The sequence below is a fragment of the Maylandia zebra genome, linkage group LG4 (genome assembly GCF_041146795.1).
Source record: "Maylandia zebra isolate NMK-2024a linkage group LG4, Mzebra_GT3a, whole genome shotgun sequence".
Classification (NCBI taxonomy): domain Eukaryota; kingdom Metazoa; phylum Chordata; class Actinopteri; order Cichliformes; family Cichlidae; genus Maylandia; species Maylandia zebra.
The window spans coordinates 29,644,523-29,664,283 of NC_135170.1; the positions used below are offsets into that span (position 1 = coordinate 29,644,523).

Below are 19,761 nucleotides of genomic sequence, written 5' to 3' on the forward strand. Positions count from 1 at the left end.
TGAAAGAGAGAACTAACTCTATTATTTCTATTTGCATAACCTATCTCAAGCTAAAAACTAACCTGCCTTAGTGCTGCTGCCGCACTGTGTAAGTGAGGGTGTGAAAAAATGATAGAGAGAGAAGCCAAGGTGACCTAGAGGAAGCGAGAGAGTGGCTGAGATAATATCACTAAAGAGAGTGAACGGAGAGAGAGAAGAGGATGAGTCAGTATTGCCAAAAGATAGCGCTGGGGAGGGTGGGCAGTCGAGTAGGGTGCAAATAAACAGATGGGAAAACAGGGTGAGAGGAGAGCTAGAAAACAACAGCGGAAGCTCTACTGTAAAAATCAGTGCGGGATACCGTTTTGTAGCTGCCTGCCTGCCTGTCTGCCTGTCTGTCAGTGCATGTGTATAACTGGCCTTCTGCCTGCCTGGCATGCATTCAAAAACCCCTGTGAGGCTTGACAAAAACTGACAGAGTTGAAGTGTGGTGAAACCAAAACAACATATCCCTCTATCCCTGTGTCTGTGTCCATGTGTTTGTGTGGCTGTCCCTGTGTGTGTTTACCTGTGTGTAGCTGTGCAGAAGATGGCTGAAGCGCATATGCAGAAACTAGGTGTCTACCCTCCCTTGGAAGACCCTTGTGAAGGGGAGGAGGATGAGGACTACTTGAAGGGAGAGGAGGGAGAGGATGCAGCTCCCACCAAAGCTGCTGGTGAGAGGGAGGCTCTCTTTCAACTGTCAGGGAGCACAGTAACAACACTGTTACAGCGATGTTTGTTTCTCAAAGCCAAAATACACTTTGAGGGACTTAAAGCTGTTAATTTTATGGGTCTTGTTTGGTTGGGTCATTGGATTTTTTACTAGGATAAATGGTTTAGTGTCATGCAGTAATCGATTGGTTGCATTCTGATATCACCAGTTAAATTAGCAGCTAGTTGGTAATTATTTCAAAGTGACTGGAGAAAAAATTGTGCTCAAAAAAACTTGAAAAACTGGAAAAGTTTGCACATTAAGATTTAAAATCACAATCTCATATGAGAAGCTTATACACTGAAAATCACAAAATATCACTTTTTAACTAGTCCAAAGGTGTATTTTTCCTTCTAGTTTGTATGTATAGCCAAGTTGTTCCCATTTCTGTACATTTTCCCTAATGATGTTTTTCAGTTATTTGCAATTTCAAGATGAAATTTTCTCATACAGGACACCGTTGTAGCTTTTCGCTCCCTAATAGGAGTTCTCCCCTTTGGAGGTGGTTGTTGATCCTTTATTGATCACATGAGCCATCACATGACTTCTTCACCTAGCTTCCACAAACAGATTTAGATGACCGTATAAGGAAATCATCTCAGCACAGATTTAGGGTACACCTGTTTAATTACTCGTTGACAGACAAACCCATAGCAGCAAACCAATACATTTAGCCATGTCGACATGGTCAAGATGACCAGCTGAAGTTCAAAGTTTATTTTGGTCACTTTAAATGTGACATGGTTGTTGTTCTGAGTGAAGCTGCTCCGAGTATTTAGGAAATTCCTGGGATTTTCTCCACACAGCCATCTGTGGGGTTTACAGAGAATGGTGTGGAAAAGAAAAAAATAAGCGAGCAACAGTTCTCTCTGTGAAAACACGTTGTTGATGCCAGAGGTTAGAGGAGAATGCCCAGACTGCATTCTCTCTTGATTTCTGTTGCAACATATGGATAGTAAGTTTGAGAATTTGGCATAAACAACATGAAACTATGGCCCCATCTGACCTCTGGCCTCAGATTGTTGATGGTGATGTAATGATGTGGAGATTTTCTTAGCACACTTTGGGGCCCTTAGTACCAACTAAGCCTCATTTAAACACCACAGCCTAGTTAAGTATTGTTGCTGACCATTTCCATTATGACCACATTGTACTGCATCAAGCAGGATAACACACCATATCACAAAGCTTAAATTATCTTAAGCTGTTTTCTAACTGTGTAATGCTTTCATGTCCATATGAAGTCTTTGAAGAATGTTTGTAGCACCTTGTTGAACATATGCCATGAAGAGTTAATGCAATTCTGAAGGTAAAAGCAGGTACAACTGTGTAATAGCAAGGTATAACTAACAAAGTGTCTAGTGAGGGACTATTATATGCAGTTTAAGATAACTGAAAGAAAAATCAGGCACAAACAAAAGAAAAATAGCAAACCACAGTAAGATTACATTTTTGTGCTTCTTAGTAAACAATTGCTCTGCGGTTTTCAGCATCTGGAAGCCCCTTGTGTGCTGAGCAGCTGGTACAGCTCTTGTGCTACATTATCCCTCCATCTCTTAACCCAAATGTATTGGAAGTCTTGATGTGTCACCAACACCTATCCCAGTGCAAGAGGCCAGCCAGGATGTGCATCTGTGCAAATTTTAATCTCTGCCAAAAGAAAAACAAACAAATCTACATATCTCTTTGATTTAAACTTTTTTATATATGTGCATTTTCTTATTTTGCATAATAATCAGATTTATGTGCGCTGTGTGTTTGGTTTTATGATGCCAAATTATAGGTTTATAATCCCCATAAAGTCACACGAGAGCAGTGGCATTTCATTCAGAATTATTGCTCTGTCGGCCCAGATGACAGACTCTCTCGGTAAATCCCTTTGTGGAAGCCTGCTGAAACACAAAGTACCCAAACAGGATGCTAAAATATACTGATTGGGCTTTTTTGATGACAATTCATCTGTTCTTTCAGTCAAGCGACACAGTTCGGACTCGGCCTATCCTATAACAAACAGAAGACAAACCAAGGAACTCAAGTTATTTCATCAGGTAGCTGTTCATCATTTTCAGGAATGAACACAATCTCCTTTTCAGTGCGTCTGAAATACTAAGTGAGTTTGCAGTTTAGAAAAGACATAGAATAAGAATAAAGAAATAAAGTGAAACTATAAAGCTTCTTTTTAAAATGTTCTCACTACTAAATTAATTAACCAAGAGCACAAAACAGTGCAAAAGTCATAGGGATTCAGATACCTGAAGCAGGAAATTGCTTAAAAAGCTTTAGCTCTAGAGTCAGTACTTGTGTCCTTCTGCCCAGCAGGCATCTCTTTTACCAGAATTTACTTTACCATTCCTTATTAAATTTGTGACACAATGGTATGGTATTGTAATGGTATCTACAGTTAGATATAAGCAAAGGTAGTTGTGATTTTTTTTTTACTGCTGGTTTTGATACCAGTCTTTGCCTCCTCAGATCGCCAAGAGACAGCTGCCACTGAGCAGTCAGACAAGTTTTCCAGCGTGAGAGAGACGGCCAAGCAGATACAACCAGCACAGGAGGAAGATGAGGAGGAAGAAGACATGAAGGGGGACAAAACTGAAGCCATGACAGAGGAGAACAGTTGTGGGAGTAACTGAGAGAGAAAGATAGCGCGGGGAGAACGTTTGAAGGGAAGATGTGGGGAGACTCATGGTGGTTAAAATCTGAAGAACTCAGAAAAATCAAGAAATGGGTTGTGTGTCTTTTTAAATGTGTGTAGTCTGAATACACAGATGAGATGACAGCTGTCAGTAAACTGAGCGATGGATTCTTTCGTGACCTTAAACATGTGAGAAAAGGTTCTTGTAATACTTCACCTCGAAAGGGTGGTTTTGAAAACGAGGACGAAGAGGGAGTTTTTGTATTAGTCAGCCTTTATGAGCAGGTGAGGAGTGATTTACTGACAGAGCAGACTACAGATGCTACTTTGGCCCTGGTGTCCTTTTGTTTATAATGACAGTGGAAGGGCCAAGGTCAGCGTGACCAAAAACCCTGCAAGACCAGACCTTCAAAGAAGGCTAAAATGGCCACAAGGAATACAAAGTTGACATTATCTTTCTCGGGTACATTTGATTAAAAAAAACAAACAAAAACAAACTGTCCTGTATTACCCTTTGTAAAAACACTTGAAGGTCTTTAAATGTGTGCGGTACGTGTTCCATTTTACTTTGAAACCACAGCCTACATCGTTTGTTTTTTGATTTACAGCACCCTCAGTGTTTAGTTCTTTGTGTGTGCTGCCATCTTGTGGTAAAAAATACAAATGACAGGTTAAAGTGCTACTGCGGCTACTTAAAGTTAAAATCCATAATTCAAATTCTGTTTTGATGCGATTTATGTTCTGCATTTTCAACAACAGCCTTTTAATTTTGCTGTATCTGAGCTTCATGTTGCCAAATCTTTGATCTTATTGATTATATCTTTAGCCTCTTGGAAGCTTGAATGGCGGTTGTTGCCAGTGTTATTTGTCACTGACAACAACAGAAGTCTTCAGCTTTCATTAAAATCATCAATTATTTCATTTCTATATAATAATCTACTTTTATTCTTGCTCTTTATGCTCAGCATTTACCAAACAGTCATGCTGTAGTCACTGAGTTTACGTTAAAACAATTTGCAATTTGTTCATGCTTAGATCAATGTATGACTCTTTTAGTTCAAAAATCTTTATCTGAAATTATATGAACTCTGCATTTAGCCTTGTTTTTTTTCTTTTAAACCTAAATTTAAAATCAGTCTGTGAAGCTACCTCCTATTTTTCAAAAACACCCATTTGCTGCCTCTGTGCATGGCACATTTGAACGGGATTCTTCAGAAACTTATTGGGGAAATTTTAAAAAATTAATTGAAAAATATTTTCATTTCTAATCTAGGATATCTCCCTTTTGTATGCTGACACTTTTGTAATGTTAGCTTTTTCTCATTCCCTAATCGTCTGTTGAAAGAGATATTTTTCTAATCCAAAATCCAGTTTATGGGGAGCACTGCTTAGCACTATCCTGCTTCTGTTACCTATATCCAAATACACAAATGAACCACAACGACTACTGTGCGACTGACATTTGGTAGACTTCCTTCAGCAACGAATTCAACTTTGTTTAACTGACAAAGCAAACCTAATGATAAAATTTCTAGTTGTGCCACAGGATGAATAAATCTCGCTGTTTCTATCATCTAGGCTGCTGTTTGTAAATAAAACTTTGTGAGACTTTTTCAACCTGTGACCTGCCTAAATTGTGGGATGACTGGATGAGCAGGTTATGTGTGCTGAGGCTCTTCAGCCAATAATGTCCTCCCTCCTTCTTTATAACCACCCCCCTCCTCATCCCAGGTCAGAAGAAACAATCGTGGAAAGACATGTACGAATGCTTAATCTGTGTTTATTTTTCTTTTTTTCCATTCTGTTGTTTCTCAATGTGATGTGGTTGTTTTGAAGTGAGCAACTGTATGATATCGAAATAAACAATTTTTCCTTTCTCTTTTAATCCAACCTAAATCTTACTTAAATCTTACGTCTGACATTTTTGCTTGGGAATTCTTTTAGATCTTTTTAATTGCATGTTTTTTTAGACCCCTCCTACATTCACTGCTCTCTATCGAATTTATCCTTGAATCAGTTATGGACTGTCAGGAACTGCAAGTAGAGGATCCAGGTGCAGACACAAGACGGCAGAGGTTAAATCAAAAACACACTGTTAATTAAGACCTTTGGTTAAGACCAAATCTAAAGTAGTGATTCAACTGATTCTTAAAATAGGTAGGGAAAAAAAACAGACACTATGACAAAGACTAAGGAGCAGGGTAGGGCTATTTATACACATGGGGTTAATCAACGACTGTGAAAGCAGAAAGGCAAGGAGACATAGCTGAATTCAACTGAGAAAATCAGACAACAAGAGAGACATAAAGACAGTCACAAGACACATATACACACAGTTTAGGAGTAAGATTTTTCCCTGGTTCCCAGAGAAGACTGATTCATAAAATAATAATTTTTTTAAGCTTTACTTTAACTTCACTTTCATGTAAAATTGGGAAGCTAATGGGCTTAACAGAATTTTTTAATTATTTTACAATTTACAGGCTGGGTAAACTCCATTCAATTTATTTTTTAACAAATGTCACAGTTTATTTCATCAAAACAGTTTCCTTTTATCTTTAACAATGTCCACATTATTATTACATTACACCAGGGATGTCAAATTCACTTTACACCGTGAGCCCAGTTTGATCTGAACTGGGCCAGAGGAGTGGCATTCTCATAAGAAACAAATTAACAACTTCCACAGAACATCTCTATCTATGTGATAAAGACATGGTGTTGTAGAAACAAAAAGAAATCTCAGTACAACTCTTGGGACTTGAATAGTAATAAAGAAATGTGTCAAATTAAGGAAAATCTTCAGGCAGCTGACTCATAATCCTGTAATTATAAAACACAAGGCTTTTGTTAATTTTCATGTCCTTTTATTTGTTATTGTGTATCCTCAAAATTTCTACAGTAGAGTATGAAAAAAAAAACCCCAGGAACTTTTCTGTCATTTATTTTTTTGTAGCATGAATGGCCCATGGGAGAGGTCTTTATTAGTAAAGATGAAGCTATAAAACCTATGAAAATACAGATAAAAGTGCAAAATTATAACCTTCATGTTTTCCAAAGCTGTCCAATAGGGGTGTATTAAAGTCATTGCCAGGCCGATTTTTGGGTCCTGGGCCTTATTTTCTATTATTATTTTATTTTATGATGTTATATTATATTTTACTAAAAGAGTTAGGTCATTATTATCCACATTGCCTTCATTTCGATATAAGAGCTACTAAAACAAACAGTACAAGAAAGAAGAACTAAATCTAAAAATTTATTTTAAATAATATAATTTTTTTGCGGTATATAGTCTTCATGCAACACCTTCTTAAAGTATGTGCCAAATATTTCTTTCAGTCATTCCTTCATTCATTTGCACTCCAGTTCTTTCATTTGTTGGCATTCCCCACCCCTTAAGCAAAGGGCAGAAAACAATAATGAGCCAGAGCTAAAAATAACTAGACCATTCATTATTTACACGTTGGCTTACTTGAGCTTTAAACTAATGGAGTTAAAGACCAATAAGTAAGTAAATACATAAATCAATACTTCCTTATAATTTTCTCTGGCTGTTTCAAACCCATTTTGCTTGCTCATTTGTTGTTGTTGGTGGTTGAAATATTTTGTATCCCATGTATTGTAATGAGTTAGGCTCGCATTACCAAATACTGTTTCAATGTTCCAACTAGACCTCATCTTTTGTTCCAGCAATACTACATTAGCAAGTGGAGATAATTATAACTAACATTGATTTTATAAAGAGGTTTCAAAAAATACATCAAATTCGTCTTAAATAAAAGACCAAAAGGGGCAGTGTAGGTCCAGATAGATAACCTAAAACTTTATATGACAGTCCAACTACATTGTATACCAATATTTTTTTTTTAAACGGCAAAACAGCATTATTAATCTCATCTAAACCGTAAAAGAGGAACAATGTAAATACTTAATTTTGTATTGTGAGTTTCGATTGTATATTTCATATGCTGCATGTGTACGTGTTGGCGTAAATAAGTACCACTTTCGATTTCGAACGAAACCGGAAATACGTTACGGGTTATTCTCTGGCATCCTTTGACGGAGTCTGCTCTGGTCACTTGATTAGTTTCGGAGTTGTTGATTCAACTTTAATCCAAATTTGCACACCAGTCTAAATACAATTTTTAGATAAAGATTAGCACGAATGCATGTGTAAGAGTTATTCAAGGAGGATAAAGATTTTTACCGACCAAATGGTAAGTTTGTTTTGGTCTGAAAATTAGTTTTCTGCCCATTTAAACCTTTCAGTGTTACAGATGAGCGAAGTGCCCATACGATGGCACTCAAGAGTCTATTTAAATCTCACACAACTGACAAGTGACATTTCAGCGTATAATATTGTCAGATTAGTCGCAAGCTCGACCGATTGTGGAATAATCATGCCAACTGGTAGTCCGTTATAAAATATAGTAGTCACACTCATTAAAGTCTATGCCAAAAAGTGTTCCACTAATATTATTCCTTATGGTTATAGACTGGATACAGAGACATACAAGATCAATAAAAAGTGTAATGCAGTGTTTCAGTAACAAGACGATCTGGATTTTGCACATGGTCACTAAAAATCAAAAAGCCAAAACCACGGGCAAGAGCAGTACTAATAAAAAAAAAACATGCCTCTTTATATGATAGCTTGGTCGTGTATTGAAAATGCCAAATGACGGGAAAAAGAAAAACACACACACGAATACAAAAACCTAGGGTGAAACTTCAGCGTGTGGCAGGTGGCAGGGAGAGAGTTGCGATGGTGATCACGTGACACCCGGCGGGTGAGCGATTCATCTTGTTGTGATACTTCTTCTTTGGAAGGTCAGCCCGGAAGACTTCGTAAAGCGATGATGCTACTGTAAATCAAGTAAGTTCAATACCTTGAGTTTTCTTTATGAAATACTTAAAGAAGGATTTCTGCCCAGTTTCGCAGTGTTGCTTAGCGTGCCCGTTTTGTTACGTTTGAGGAGTGTATTTGTTTCTCCGTAAGTGAGACCAACTTGTTATCGAAGCGAACAGTGTAAGCTAAGCGGCAGCTAACAAAATTGGCTATTGGTTATCTCTTAATTATCCAGTCCGTGCTTTTCTAGAAGAAAGACTTGAGTCTAGCTATTGTTCCCTGACATTATTGCCTTCGTGTCTTGTGTTTGACAGTTTGACAGCGTTGAGTTAGCTTGCTAACAGGAATTAGCTCCCGGACCTTCAGGCTGTTTTGTTTTTGGCACAAGTGAACAGGCTAGGGGAGTCACGGGATCTTAACCTGACTTTAAACTCCGTTTTAGCGGTTTGTTAACTTAATTGATGTTCTTTCGGTTAATAGATAAGACATGCTTGATCACATCTACCTGTCAACGTGTACCGATGTTACGGAGTTTGTCCAGAGGTGATTGAAACTCACCTCCGGCTCAATAATGGCTCAGTGGTGTAATAAAACCCGCTGTCTTCCTGCTTCGTGGGAATTGTTCTCCCAGACTCTGATGTCACACCAGAGATGTCCCTCAGCTAATGATTCGTGACTACAGACTTGCTTTCAAGAAGTCACGTCACATGCTTTACGCAGTATTAACGTTGGAGTCGTTCATTTTAAAAAGCTTTTGGCGGAAGATCAGATATAACACTCATCGTTTAACACAAACACACAGGCTGTTTGTTCTTGTAAAATAAGGCAAAACTAGCAACGCTTGCTGTTTGTCTTCACCATAGGGAGGTGAAAGGAGATCACGAGACTCCACTGAAGGCTAGTTATCGTCTGCTGTTTTCACCAAAAAAAAACCCAAACAAAAACAACCCCAAAAACACAGTAGGTGGAGGTGGAAGAGTTAAAAATTTTAATATTTTATTGTTGGGAGTGACCAGAATGGACAAGATGAGAAATGAGTTCAGGTGGAGCGGTTTGGAGGCAAAGTAAGAGAGGCAAGGCTGAGAGGATTTGGACATGTGCAGAGGAGGGATAGTGGATATACTGAACTAAGGATGTTGAATATGGAGCTGGCAGACTAGAAGAGAAGAGCAAAACCACAAAGAAGATTTATGGTTGTAGTGAAAGAGGATATGTAGAGGGCAACCGCGACAGAGGAGGTGAGATGGAGGCAGATGATCTGCTTTGATGACCAATAGGGAGCAGCCGGAAGAAGAAGAAGAAGAAGAAGCAGCGCTAAACATGACAACCACACACTTATGTCTGTTTTGCTGCAGGTGGATTTTCCTGTGTCACAGCAGGAATGCATGGTGGAGCCTATGGGGAGCTCGGGGGCAGCCTCCCCGCCATCGCCTCCCTGAATGCTTCCTACTCTACATCGATGTCCATCCCATCCCCGTACCTGTTGACACCACCTGTAGAGCGCAAGAAGATCTCTGACGTGCGGCGCACTTTCTGTCTCTTTGTGACCTTCGACCTTCTCTTCATCACCCTTCTCTGGATTATTGAGCTTAACGTGAGTGTGTGCTTTCACTGTTCTTGTTGCTGTTGCAGAACTAATGGTTAATTCTTGGTTTGATGTGATCTCTGCCCTCTTCTTCTGCAGATCTCAAGCTCACTTTGGGAGAGTTTAGAGAACGAGGTCGTCCATTATAACTTCAAGTCATCCTTCTTTGACATTACTGTAAGTGGGTCAATCCAAATTTGTGTTTATTTGCATTCAATGTTGAAATGATGGGTCATTTATTGCCACGTTATTCTAATCATGCTTTGATCACAATGAGCAGTTACTTATGTGTAACCTGCTCTTGTAATTCCTCCTTTTGGGTTGGCAGACTGCATCATTATAGACACACAAGGGGAAATCATTTGCAACGTCAACATGTAATTAAAATGAAAGGTCATTTTCTTTTTCTGCTTCTTCTTCCTTGTCTCAGCTCCTTGCCTTGTTTCGTTTCCTGTGTCTTCAAGTGGCCTATGCTGGTTTTCGGTTGAGGCATTGGTGGGTTATTGCGGTAAGTCATCTCAGTTACAGTTAAACACACACTGAATAGTTAATGTAAAGTCTTATATGTTATTTGCCAGACATGAGCTATTTAACATTTTTTTTTAAACTCTTCAGATCACCACTCTGGTAACAACCATCTTCCTCGTTGTCAAAGTTATCATATCGAATGTGAGTGTCCTCTCTTTGCTACTCTAACACTTTCAGAGCCTGTATTTGTCTATGTGAACGGTTTGCAAGCATATCAGTTTAAACCACTTCCACTTTTTCACTTCTGCATTTAAAGGCAGTTATTCACAGTCTGAGCTGATAAGACTTTATGTGATTTCTTTTTTTGGAGTGGTTCAAAATTAGTTTATGTAGCTTTGTAAACTTTTCACATTTGACATTAGGGAAGTGAACCAACATCAAATGCAGCACACTCATCTGTTTTAGAAGCCGAAGTAGTAAAAATAGTCTTTGATTTCTATTTTGAAGAAGCAAAATGCTTTTGGCTATGTTCTGCCCATCACCTCGTTTGTGGTCGCCTGGTTGGAGACCTGGTTCCTTGACTTCAAAGTTCTCCCTCAGGAGACTGATGATGAAAGAGGTAGGATAACAGTGCCCGATAAGTTCAAATGCTGCTTACACAAAGCTGTCTGATTCTTAACTTCTTTTCTTTTGTTACCTCAGCATACGTAGCAGCAGTGAATGCAGCTTGTGAACGAGCCCCTATTTACTCTCACGCTGTCTCAGATGGACAGTTCTACTCTCCACCTGAATCTGTCGCAGGTGAATGTTTGTGCAAGTGGTTTCTTAGTTAGGGTTTTTTATTATCTCTATTATGATTGTACATTTCATATTTAACCCAAAAATTGAGTTATGGTCTTGAACTTGTGTCTGCAGACTCTGACGAGGAGCCTGATGAGGAGGGTCCTGGGCGTAGAGCTATCACTGCTCAGGTAGCTTTTGTTATACTCTTTATAATCAGCCCCACTGACTCCTGTTCTGATGATGATTTTCTGCTTCGTTTCTCACTCCTCTCACTCTTATTCCAGGAGAAGGAGTATGTGAGACAGGGTTATGAGGCAATGTCTGTGGTGGAACAGATCCTAGCCCAGGAGGAAAACTGGAAATTTGAAAAACACAATGTGAGTACATGACTCCAGGATGTATCCACTGAATGAATAGCTTTCCTGTCTTGTTCACGTTTGAATGCACAGTTAAGACGTTTGCTTACATAACTAAAAGATCATATCACTGACGCAGATTTCATTGCTTCCTCGTGCATTCTTTTTATGACAGACAGAGTGTTCAGGGTGCCTTTGTTTTAACACAAACATATCTCATAGAAAACTTGTAATCAATACTATTGTCTTCACTGTGACACCTAATTACTTTTTTGGTTTTAAAGATTCAATTGCCTATCAAAGTGTCCCTTATAGTTCTTGCGATCAGCAATAGAGATGGTACTTTAATGGCCTCATTTCTATTTTAGGCAGCTGATAAGCAACAATGAACTGTGAATCACAGATATAACCGACAGAGATACTGAAAGATACTGATCCTGCAGTTTCCTACACACGCCAGGTTACAAAAAATGACTAAAGCACAGGAGCCAGCCATCTCAAGCAGCAGTTTAATTGTTTCTTTCTTTTTTTTTTTATTTCTTCTCTTCTTTATATTTGAGAAGTGATGCACAAAAGCACTGATTTCATAAAATAGGCAATACCTTTTGTCAGATTTAGCTACTACAGTACTGTGGGAACGTCTTGAACCATCCCTTGTGTCTTTATATTTTGCAGTCGATGAGTAAAACTTTCTTGTAAAAGGCAAAAGAAGAAGTGGCAACCCTAAAACAAAGTGTTTACATCATATGATCAACATGTGAAAGTCATGTTCTTAAGAAACAGGAAAAAATCCAACAAAGACCTGACTCATGACCTCAGAGATGCAGCTTGCTTTTCAATTGATCACTAAAGTTTCATCCAAAACTGTCTCAGTCAAAGGGTGGCTGTCAGGAAGCCATTTTTAATGAAGGAGCACAGAGAGAAAATGCCGAGGTATGACATATTACATAAGAACTAGACTGAACATCAGTGGCAACAAGTCCCATGGAGTGATGAATCCAAATTTGAAAATTTTTATTCAAATAGTCGTCAATACAGTGGGGCAAAAAAGTATTTAGTCAGCCACCGATTGTGCAAGTTCCCCCACCTAAAATGATGACAGAGGTCAGTAATTTGCATCAGAGGTACACTTCAACTGTGAGAGACAGAATGTGAAAAAAAAATCCATGAATTCACATGGTAGGATTTGTAAAGAATTTATTCGTAAATCAGGGTGGAAAATAAGTATTTGGTCAATAACAAAAATACAACTCAATACTTTGTAACATAACCTTTGTTGGCAATAACAGAGGTCAAACGTTTACTATAGGTCTTTACCAGGTTTGCACACACAGTAGCTGGTATTTTGGCCCATTCCTCCATGCAGATCTTCTCGAGAGCAGTGATGTTTTGGGGCTGTCGCCGAGCAACACGGACTTTCAACTCCCGCCACAGATTTTCTATGGGGTTGAGGTCTGGAGACTGGCTAGGCCACTTCAGGGCTTTCAAATGCTTCTTACGGAGCCACTCCTTTGTTGCCCGGGCGGTGTGTTTTGGATCATTGTCATGTTGGAAGACCCAGCCTCGTTTCATCTTCAAAGTTCTCACTGATGGAAGGAGGTTTTGGCTCAAAATCTCACGATACATGGCCCCATTCATTCTGTCCTTAACACGGATCAGTCGTCCTGTCCCCTTGGCAGAAAAACAGCCCCATAGCATGATGTTTCCACCCCCATGCTTCACAGTAGGTATGGTGTTCTTGGGATGCAACTCAGTATTCTTCTTCCTCCAAACATGACGAGTTGAGTTAATACCAAAAGGTTCTACTTTGGTTTCATCTGACCACATGACATTCTCCCAATCCTCTGCTGTATCATCCATGTGCTCTCTGGCAAACTTCAGACGGGCCTGGACATGCACTGGCTTCAGCAGCGGAACACGTCTGGCACTGCGGGATTTGATTCCCTGCCGTTGTAGTGTGTTACTGATGGTGACCTTTGTTACTTTGGTCCCAGCTCTCTGCAGGTCATTCACCAGGTCCCCCCGTGTGGTTCTGGGATCTTTGCTCACCGTTCTCATGATCATTTTGACCCCACGGGATGAGATCTTGCGTGGAGCCCCAGATCGAGGGAGATTATCAGTGGTCTTGTATGTCTTCCATTTTCTGATGATTGCTCCCACAGTTGATTTTTTCACACCAAGCTGCTTGCCTATTGTAGATTCACTCTTCCCAGTCTGGTGCAGGTCTACAATACTTTTCCTGGTGTCCTTCGAAAGCTCTTTGGTCTTGGCCATGGCGGAGTTTGGAGTCTGACTGTTTGAGGCTGTGGACAGGTGTCTTTTATACAGATGATGAGTTCAAACAGGTGCCATTCATACAGGTAACGAGTGGGGGACAGAAAAGCTTCTTAGAGAAGACGTTACAGGTCTGTGAGAGACTTTCCTTGTTTGAGGTGACCAAATACTTATTTTCCACCCTGATTTACGAATAAATTCTTTACAAATCCTACCATGTGAATTCATGGATTTTTTTTTCACATTCTGTCTCTCACAGTTGAAGTGTACCTCTGGTGCAAATTACTGACCTCTGTCATCATTTTAAGTGGGGGAACTTGCACAATCGGTGGCTGACTAAATACTTTTTTGCCCCACTGTATGTACAGAGGAAGTCGGGAGAGAGGTAGAAAAGGGAGTGTCTACAGCCATCTGTGAAACATAGTGAGTTCTCTGTCATTTCAGCCAGTGGTCTCAGGGATCTTGTTAAAATTATGAACCTAGAAGAGTGCCATCAGATTTCGATTTGACATGAAATACAAGCTAAAAGGCATCTGATTGACAAAGGCTTCTTTTTCCAGCATGATAATGATAAAAAACCCACACTGCCAGTTTGGTAAAAGCATCTGGTTTCACTAAATCGCTGCACCCATTTCAAATTTTCCTTGCTAAATATACAGAAATGAGACGTGGCTCAAGACTTTTGCTCAGAACTGTAGCTAATTTTCACCCTGAGCAGGTATACACACTATATTAAAAGCTGTTTTTTGAGGGGAAAATAAAGGCCCCACAATCAAATCCCTTTAAACTCTCATAGAACCACTATTAAGGTAAGAATGTAATCAAACAGGTATGTTGGCACCACAACACCCAACTGAAACCTAATTTTAGCAATGCAGCATTTTTCTCTGTAGGAGGTGTATTTCTGTATCAGCTCTTTTAATTACAATGAAAACTACATTACCTGTCTTACTAGTAGTTTATTATTCCTGCGTTATTAATTCATATCTGTTTTTACTCAAATGAAAGTGAAAGTGTCAGTAATACTGTGTCTTTTTTTTCACCTCCCATGACAGGAAATGGGCGACTCAGTTTACACTCTGGAAGTTCCTTTCCATGGAAAGACTTTCATCCTCAAGGTGCAACAGTCTTCTAGTGTATTCAGTATCTCACCAAACATGCCCTGCTACATCATGTTTAGATAGGCTGCATTTGTTAATAGGGTGAATTCAGATATGTTTTCAAGCCTCCCTGGTCTTTTTACATATACAACTCATATCGCCTTGGACTCCATTATTATAGATATCAGCGTAAAGAGCTGAATCCGTCAGCTGTCACACTTCTTCCTAACACTCTGCTACAAATGGATCAAGTTCTCTTGCAGCTGATGGGCCTGTATTTGCACAGTTTCTGCTGCTGAAATAATCAGTAATTGCATGCTAAATCCAATTCGATACAACAGAGACTCGGTGCCTTGCACAGAAAAAGCTGATTCATGTGTGTACAACTTCCCATTAAGGAATTCAGAGGAAGTTTGCTCTTTATTGGAGACCTCATAACTGAAGGGACTTTGTTTTCCAAGGTTTACAACTGTGCATTTATTATTGCAGCAGTCTCAAATTTATTTTTTCTTTGACACACTACTCTTGTGTTTCAGTGTGATGTTTATCTGGCAGACTTATTTCAATCTTGCTTTTCCTTCCAAGCTAGATAGGCACATTAAAACGCCATATACGTATGAACAAAATGGAAAGCAAAATGAATGATGTAAGGCCAGGATTAAAGTGTCTTGTACATGTGTCGATTGATAGCTGCAGACACTAAAGAAAAGTTGCTGCAACAGTTCTTATTATATATTATATATAGAGGGTATGTAGACTTCCACATAGAACCTCTTGAATAGTTTTCGATGACAAAATTTGCATCGCTGGCATGGAACAACCGTCACTGAAACAAAACGCTCTTTGTAGAAGTAAATATTACATAATAGGGATTTCCAACAAGACAATGGTCATAAACAGACACAAGATCCTGTTTTGAAAGTAGTCAGACAGGCCATTACAGATTAGTGAAGTAAGGCCTGTTCTGACCTTTGCTTCGGAGGGAAAAAGTGCACCATACAGAAAAGAGAGCTTTAGATATTTTCATATCATCTGCAACAGAAAGTAAATGGTAAATGGCCTGTATTTGTATAGCGCTTTACTTAGTCCCTAAGGACCCCAAAGAAAGGGGTAGAAAATAGCCCAAAGTACATGCAGACAGCAATTAGGTGTCATGTCTTATAGACATTTTTTTCTTGTAACTGTAGGCTATGCTGGACATTAGTTTACAGCCTTGTTTTTTTCTCCTCTTCAGGCCCTCATGCAGTGTCCTGCTGAGCTTGTGTATCAGGAGGTGATCCTGCAGCCGGAGAAGATGGTTCAGTGGAACAAAACAGTTTCTGTCTGCCAGGTCAGAAGTCTTCCTGCTGTTTTTGCACATTTTTCACTGTAATCCTGTGGCATGCTACAGCTTGATATCTCTTCCCGTCTTATACTCAGATCCTTCAGAGAGTTGACGACAACACTCTTGTCTCATATGATGTATCTGCTGGAGCAGCAGGGGGAGTTGTCTCCGCAAGGTACATCAGCACAACATCCTACCGACTTTTCTTTCTGTCATCTGTTCTTGCTGTCCCATCTGTATCGTTTCTTTTCTTCAGGTCTGAATAAAGTGTGTTTATTGGGTGATTGATTTTTCTTCCTTCAGGGACTTTGTTAATGTTCGCCGAGTGGAGCGCAAACGAGACTGTTACCTGTCTGCTGGCATAGCAACCAACCACGATGCCAAACCTCCAAGCAATCGCTATGTCAGGTCAGACCTTGCCTCTGGCCTTGTCACTGATCCAGTAAATTAGAACATTGTATCGGTTTGACAAAGGGCATCTGTGTTAGTTTAACTTGTATAACTTTGTCTTTTTTTGCTTTACTGCTGGTCTCAGAGGAGAAAATGGGCCCGGAGGTTTTGTGGTCCTCAAATCCAGCAGTAACCCATCCATCTGCACTTTCATCTGGGTCCTCAACACAGACTTAAAGGTGTGAAAACACATGGTGGAATTACTCTTGAATTTTCTTTATTTTTACAATATTCAAGATGTTCTTTCCCTTTGTACAATTAGAAAGAAGTTGTTTTCTAAATTATTTTTGTAGCAGGACACTGCAGCAGGTTGGGCCCCCTTTTGCCTTCCGAACTGCCTTAATTTTTCATGGCATAGATTCAACAAGGTGCATAAAACATTCCTCAGAGATTTGGGACCATTTTACATGATAGCGTCACATATAAAACCAGTCTGTGTTATAGTACGTTATCATGCTGAGAACAGCTGTCTGAAGATGGTTATACTGTGGTCAATATTACTTAAGCAGTGACATTAAACCCACATTGTTACCCGAGCACCACCCTGGAATTTTTCTACCAATCGAATATTGTGGCAGAAGTCATGACTCATCAGACCAGGCAATGTTTTTCCAGTCTCATTATCTTGGTTTTTAGCCTTCCTTCCCACCAGATTAAAAAAAGTTCACTAGCTTCTGACATGAACAAGGCATTTTCACCCAGAGAATTGCCACTCACTGCACATTTCCTCTTTTTTGGACCACTCTAGAGATGATTATGTGGGAAAATCCCAGCAGATAAGCATTTTACTATGTCTACGTGCCTAAATGCACTGAAGTTCTGCCATGTGATTGATGGTTAGATATCTGTGTTAACGAGCAGTTGAACAGGTGTGTGTGTGTATAAATAGAAATTTTGCAGAAAAAGGCAAAATGTAACAGATATAGGTGAGATAAGGATCAAAAACAAAGGAATATGAAATGTAATACAAATATTAAAAAGCAATTTTTTTTGTTTCATCAGGGCCGTCTGCCACGCTACCTCATCCACCAGAGTCTGGCAGCCACAATGTTTGAGTTCATGTCCCATTTACGCCAACGAATTATCGACGTGCGGCCCTCTCATCGTTCCCACCACCACCATCACCACCACCACTCTCAAAACTAGAGAGAAGTTTTAAGTGGTCACTTGAAAGGTCACTAGCCAAAACTGGCCATCACGGCGTCCGCTGAATGCTCCCAAGCTGAAGGGATGCAATTATGTACCTGACAAGGTTGCAACTTTAAGCAAAGGAGATGTGAGACATTTCCCATGTTTCAGCCACACAAAGTGAGGAGTTATTCAGATATCAAAGACTAAACATTTTCTATCATTTTGGGGAAGTTTAAGTGTAATCACAAGCGGAAATTTTTGCATGGACCTGTAACCCGTTTGCTATGTTTCTCGCTATGTAATGAAAACTGTTTTCTGAGACTTTACAGAAACAAGACCTGGATAAAAAAGTGATTCCCAATGTTGGAATCTGTGTTACAGAATAGCTATAACAGTAGTATGACTGAAACAGCTGTCTCTCTGAGCCTTATCTTTCTGCACACATTATTAGTCATTGATTTACTGCTTTTTCCTGTGTGTGTGTGTGTGTGTGTGTGTGTGTGTGTGTGTGTGTATTTTTTCACTGCACCGTCATGGATTTGTTTTTCTGAGGCACCTGCCTGCACTTCACAGCCATATTTCTACACAGTTTCTTCTACTTTACTACACTGTGATACATTACAGGGGGCTCTCTGCTATCTGGTCACCACTAGAGGGAGACACCACTGATCCACACAGTGAAGCGTTCTTGGTTTGACACCAGCTTCTGTGCCATAGTGCAACATTAAAGCAAACATTTAATTACTGTATGGTTTTTTTTTTGTTTTTGTTTTTTTTTTAAATGCTGCTTTTGTTTTGCACTTTGGGATCAGCCAGGAGTTCAAACCAGGACCTGGATCAGCAGGCTGTTAGACAGTTAGTACAAAAGATAATGTTCATAGGTTAGGATGCTGTATACTAATATATATATATTTTTGCCAATAACCTCAAGTGGCCTTGTGTTGAAGTAGCTCGACTTATTTGTCATGAAAGGTTATTACTATACTGCTATAATTAGATTAGGCCCCCTGTGGCCTGAGGTGTGGCACTGAATGAAGTTTTGTTAATGTTTTTAATCATGGAAAAAAAAAAGAAGAAGACATCCCCTGCAGCTTAAGTTGTGTATCAGTGTTATGATGTACCTCAGAAGATCAATTTTTAGGATTACATCTGGAATCAAAAGAATTTAAAAGATGAAGTTGGTTGAAGTTATTGTGAAGTTGACCTGAAGAGGGCGCTGGTCTTCCCTGAACTTTTCTATATTGGTGTAACGGAAATAACACTTGGTGGTGTAACTGTGACACCCACACGACTGTGAGGCATTACTCTTCATAAGCTTGTGTATGTAGTCACGCTCAGAAATCATTAAGCCCTAATAAATCAAGACTCATTTACAATACTTACTGTACTGAAGGAATGTTGGAAGTGACAATAAATAATGATATCAATAATTTGGTGCCTTTTATCAGAGTAGTTTTACATGCCAGTCTTTTGTTTTACTTTTCCATTTATTTCCTGCTGTTATGTCTGTGCTTTCGTATCCTCCACAAAGATTATTTACATAAACCCTGCTTAGAATACTTAACTGTGTTTTTTATAATTTTAAATTGATTTGTTTATACAAACATTTTAATTTATGCTCATCACTACTGAACAAGATTTTTTACTGAGTCTTAAACAGTGTCTTGCGTCTAATAAAATATATGAAAAGATGATCTAGCTCTGACTTCCTTCAACTCACATATTTAACCAGTATCTGTATTAACTTGTATAAATCTTGTGCTCTTATTTTTGAATATATTTTTTAACATAGGTAGATAGATACCCTTGTAGTTATCTATCTACCCATCCATTCCTGCATCCATACATACATACACACAAGAGTAGCTTCTACCCATATGTTTCTCTGTGGGTGCTTATGTTATGAATAATAACGCCCTGTGTCTGCAGCCTTGCATGATTTTCATTGCTGCACTCACAGAACTTTGCCAGAGGTCACTGTTCTCTGTGTGACTTAATCAAAAATAAGCATGAAGCGTTTTCAAAAGTTTTCAAAAATAAACTGATACAAAGAAAATGTTTATTTAA

The 19,761-nt window shown here is 39.2% G+C and overlaps 2 protein-coding genes across 6 annotated transcripts in view; both read left to right on the top strand.

Moving 5' to 3' along the window:
* ppp1r1b (protein phosphatase 1, regulatory (inhibitor) subunit 1B) overlaps positions 1-5,256 on the top strand; it is a 32,546-nt gene extending 27,290 nt beyond the window's left edge. For 3 of the 4 annotated variants that reach the window (XM_076883365.1, XM_004552318.4, XM_004552319.4), the window contains 2 exons: positions 558-695; positions 3,206-5,256. In XM_076883365.1, coding sequence (XP_076739480.1) covers positions 558-695; positions 3,206-3,369 — 302 coding nt within the window. In that variant the 3' untranslated portion in view covers positions 3,370-5,256. The other variant, XM_023152543.2, reaches the window with a different exon arrangement.
* A 2,853-nt stretch (positions 5,257-8,109) lies between these two features.
* On the top strand, positions 8,110-19,388 carry stard3 (StAR related lipid transfer domain containing 3). 2 transcript variants are annotated; one of them, XM_004552328.3, is made up of 15 exons: positions 8,110-8,250; positions 9,579-9,817; positions 9,908-9,985; positions 10,239-10,316; positions 10,424-10,477; positions 10,784-10,895; positions 10,979-11,077; positions 11,192-11,247; positions 11,344-11,436; positions 14,745-14,807; positions 16,024-16,119; positions 16,209-16,288; positions 16,417-16,521; positions 16,649-16,742; positions 17,566-19,388. In XM_004552328.3, the coding sequence occupies exons 2-15, from the start codon at positions 9,605-9,607 to the stop codon at positions 17,707-17,709; spliced, it is 1,365 nt and encodes a 454-aa protein (XP_004552385.1). In that variant the 5' UTR covers positions 8,110-8,250; positions 9,579-9,604; the 3' UTR covers positions 17,710-19,388. The 2 variants fall into 2 exon arrangements, with proteins under 2 accessions (XP_004552385.1, XP_076739481.1); XM_076883366.1 differs by lacking the exon at positions 8,110-8,250 and adding an exon at positions 9,062-9,461.
* Positions 19,389-19,761: the final 373 nt, after the last annotated feature.

Excerpts from the sequence above, each read along its gene's own strand:
- stard3 (XM_004552328.3), top strand. The coding sequence starts at position 9,605 with ATGCATGGTGGAGCCTATGGGGAGCTCGGGGGCAGCCTCCCCGCCATC. Across the intron at positions 11,078-11,191 it reads TCCACCTGAATCTGTCGCAG|ACTCTGACGAGGAGCCTGAT; the intron begins GTGAATGTTTGT and ends TTGTGTCTGCAG. Across the intron at positions 16,289-16,416 it reads GGGGGAGTTGTCTCCGCAAG|GGACTTTGTTAATGTTCGCC; the intron begins GTACATCAGCAC and ends TTCTTCCTTCAG.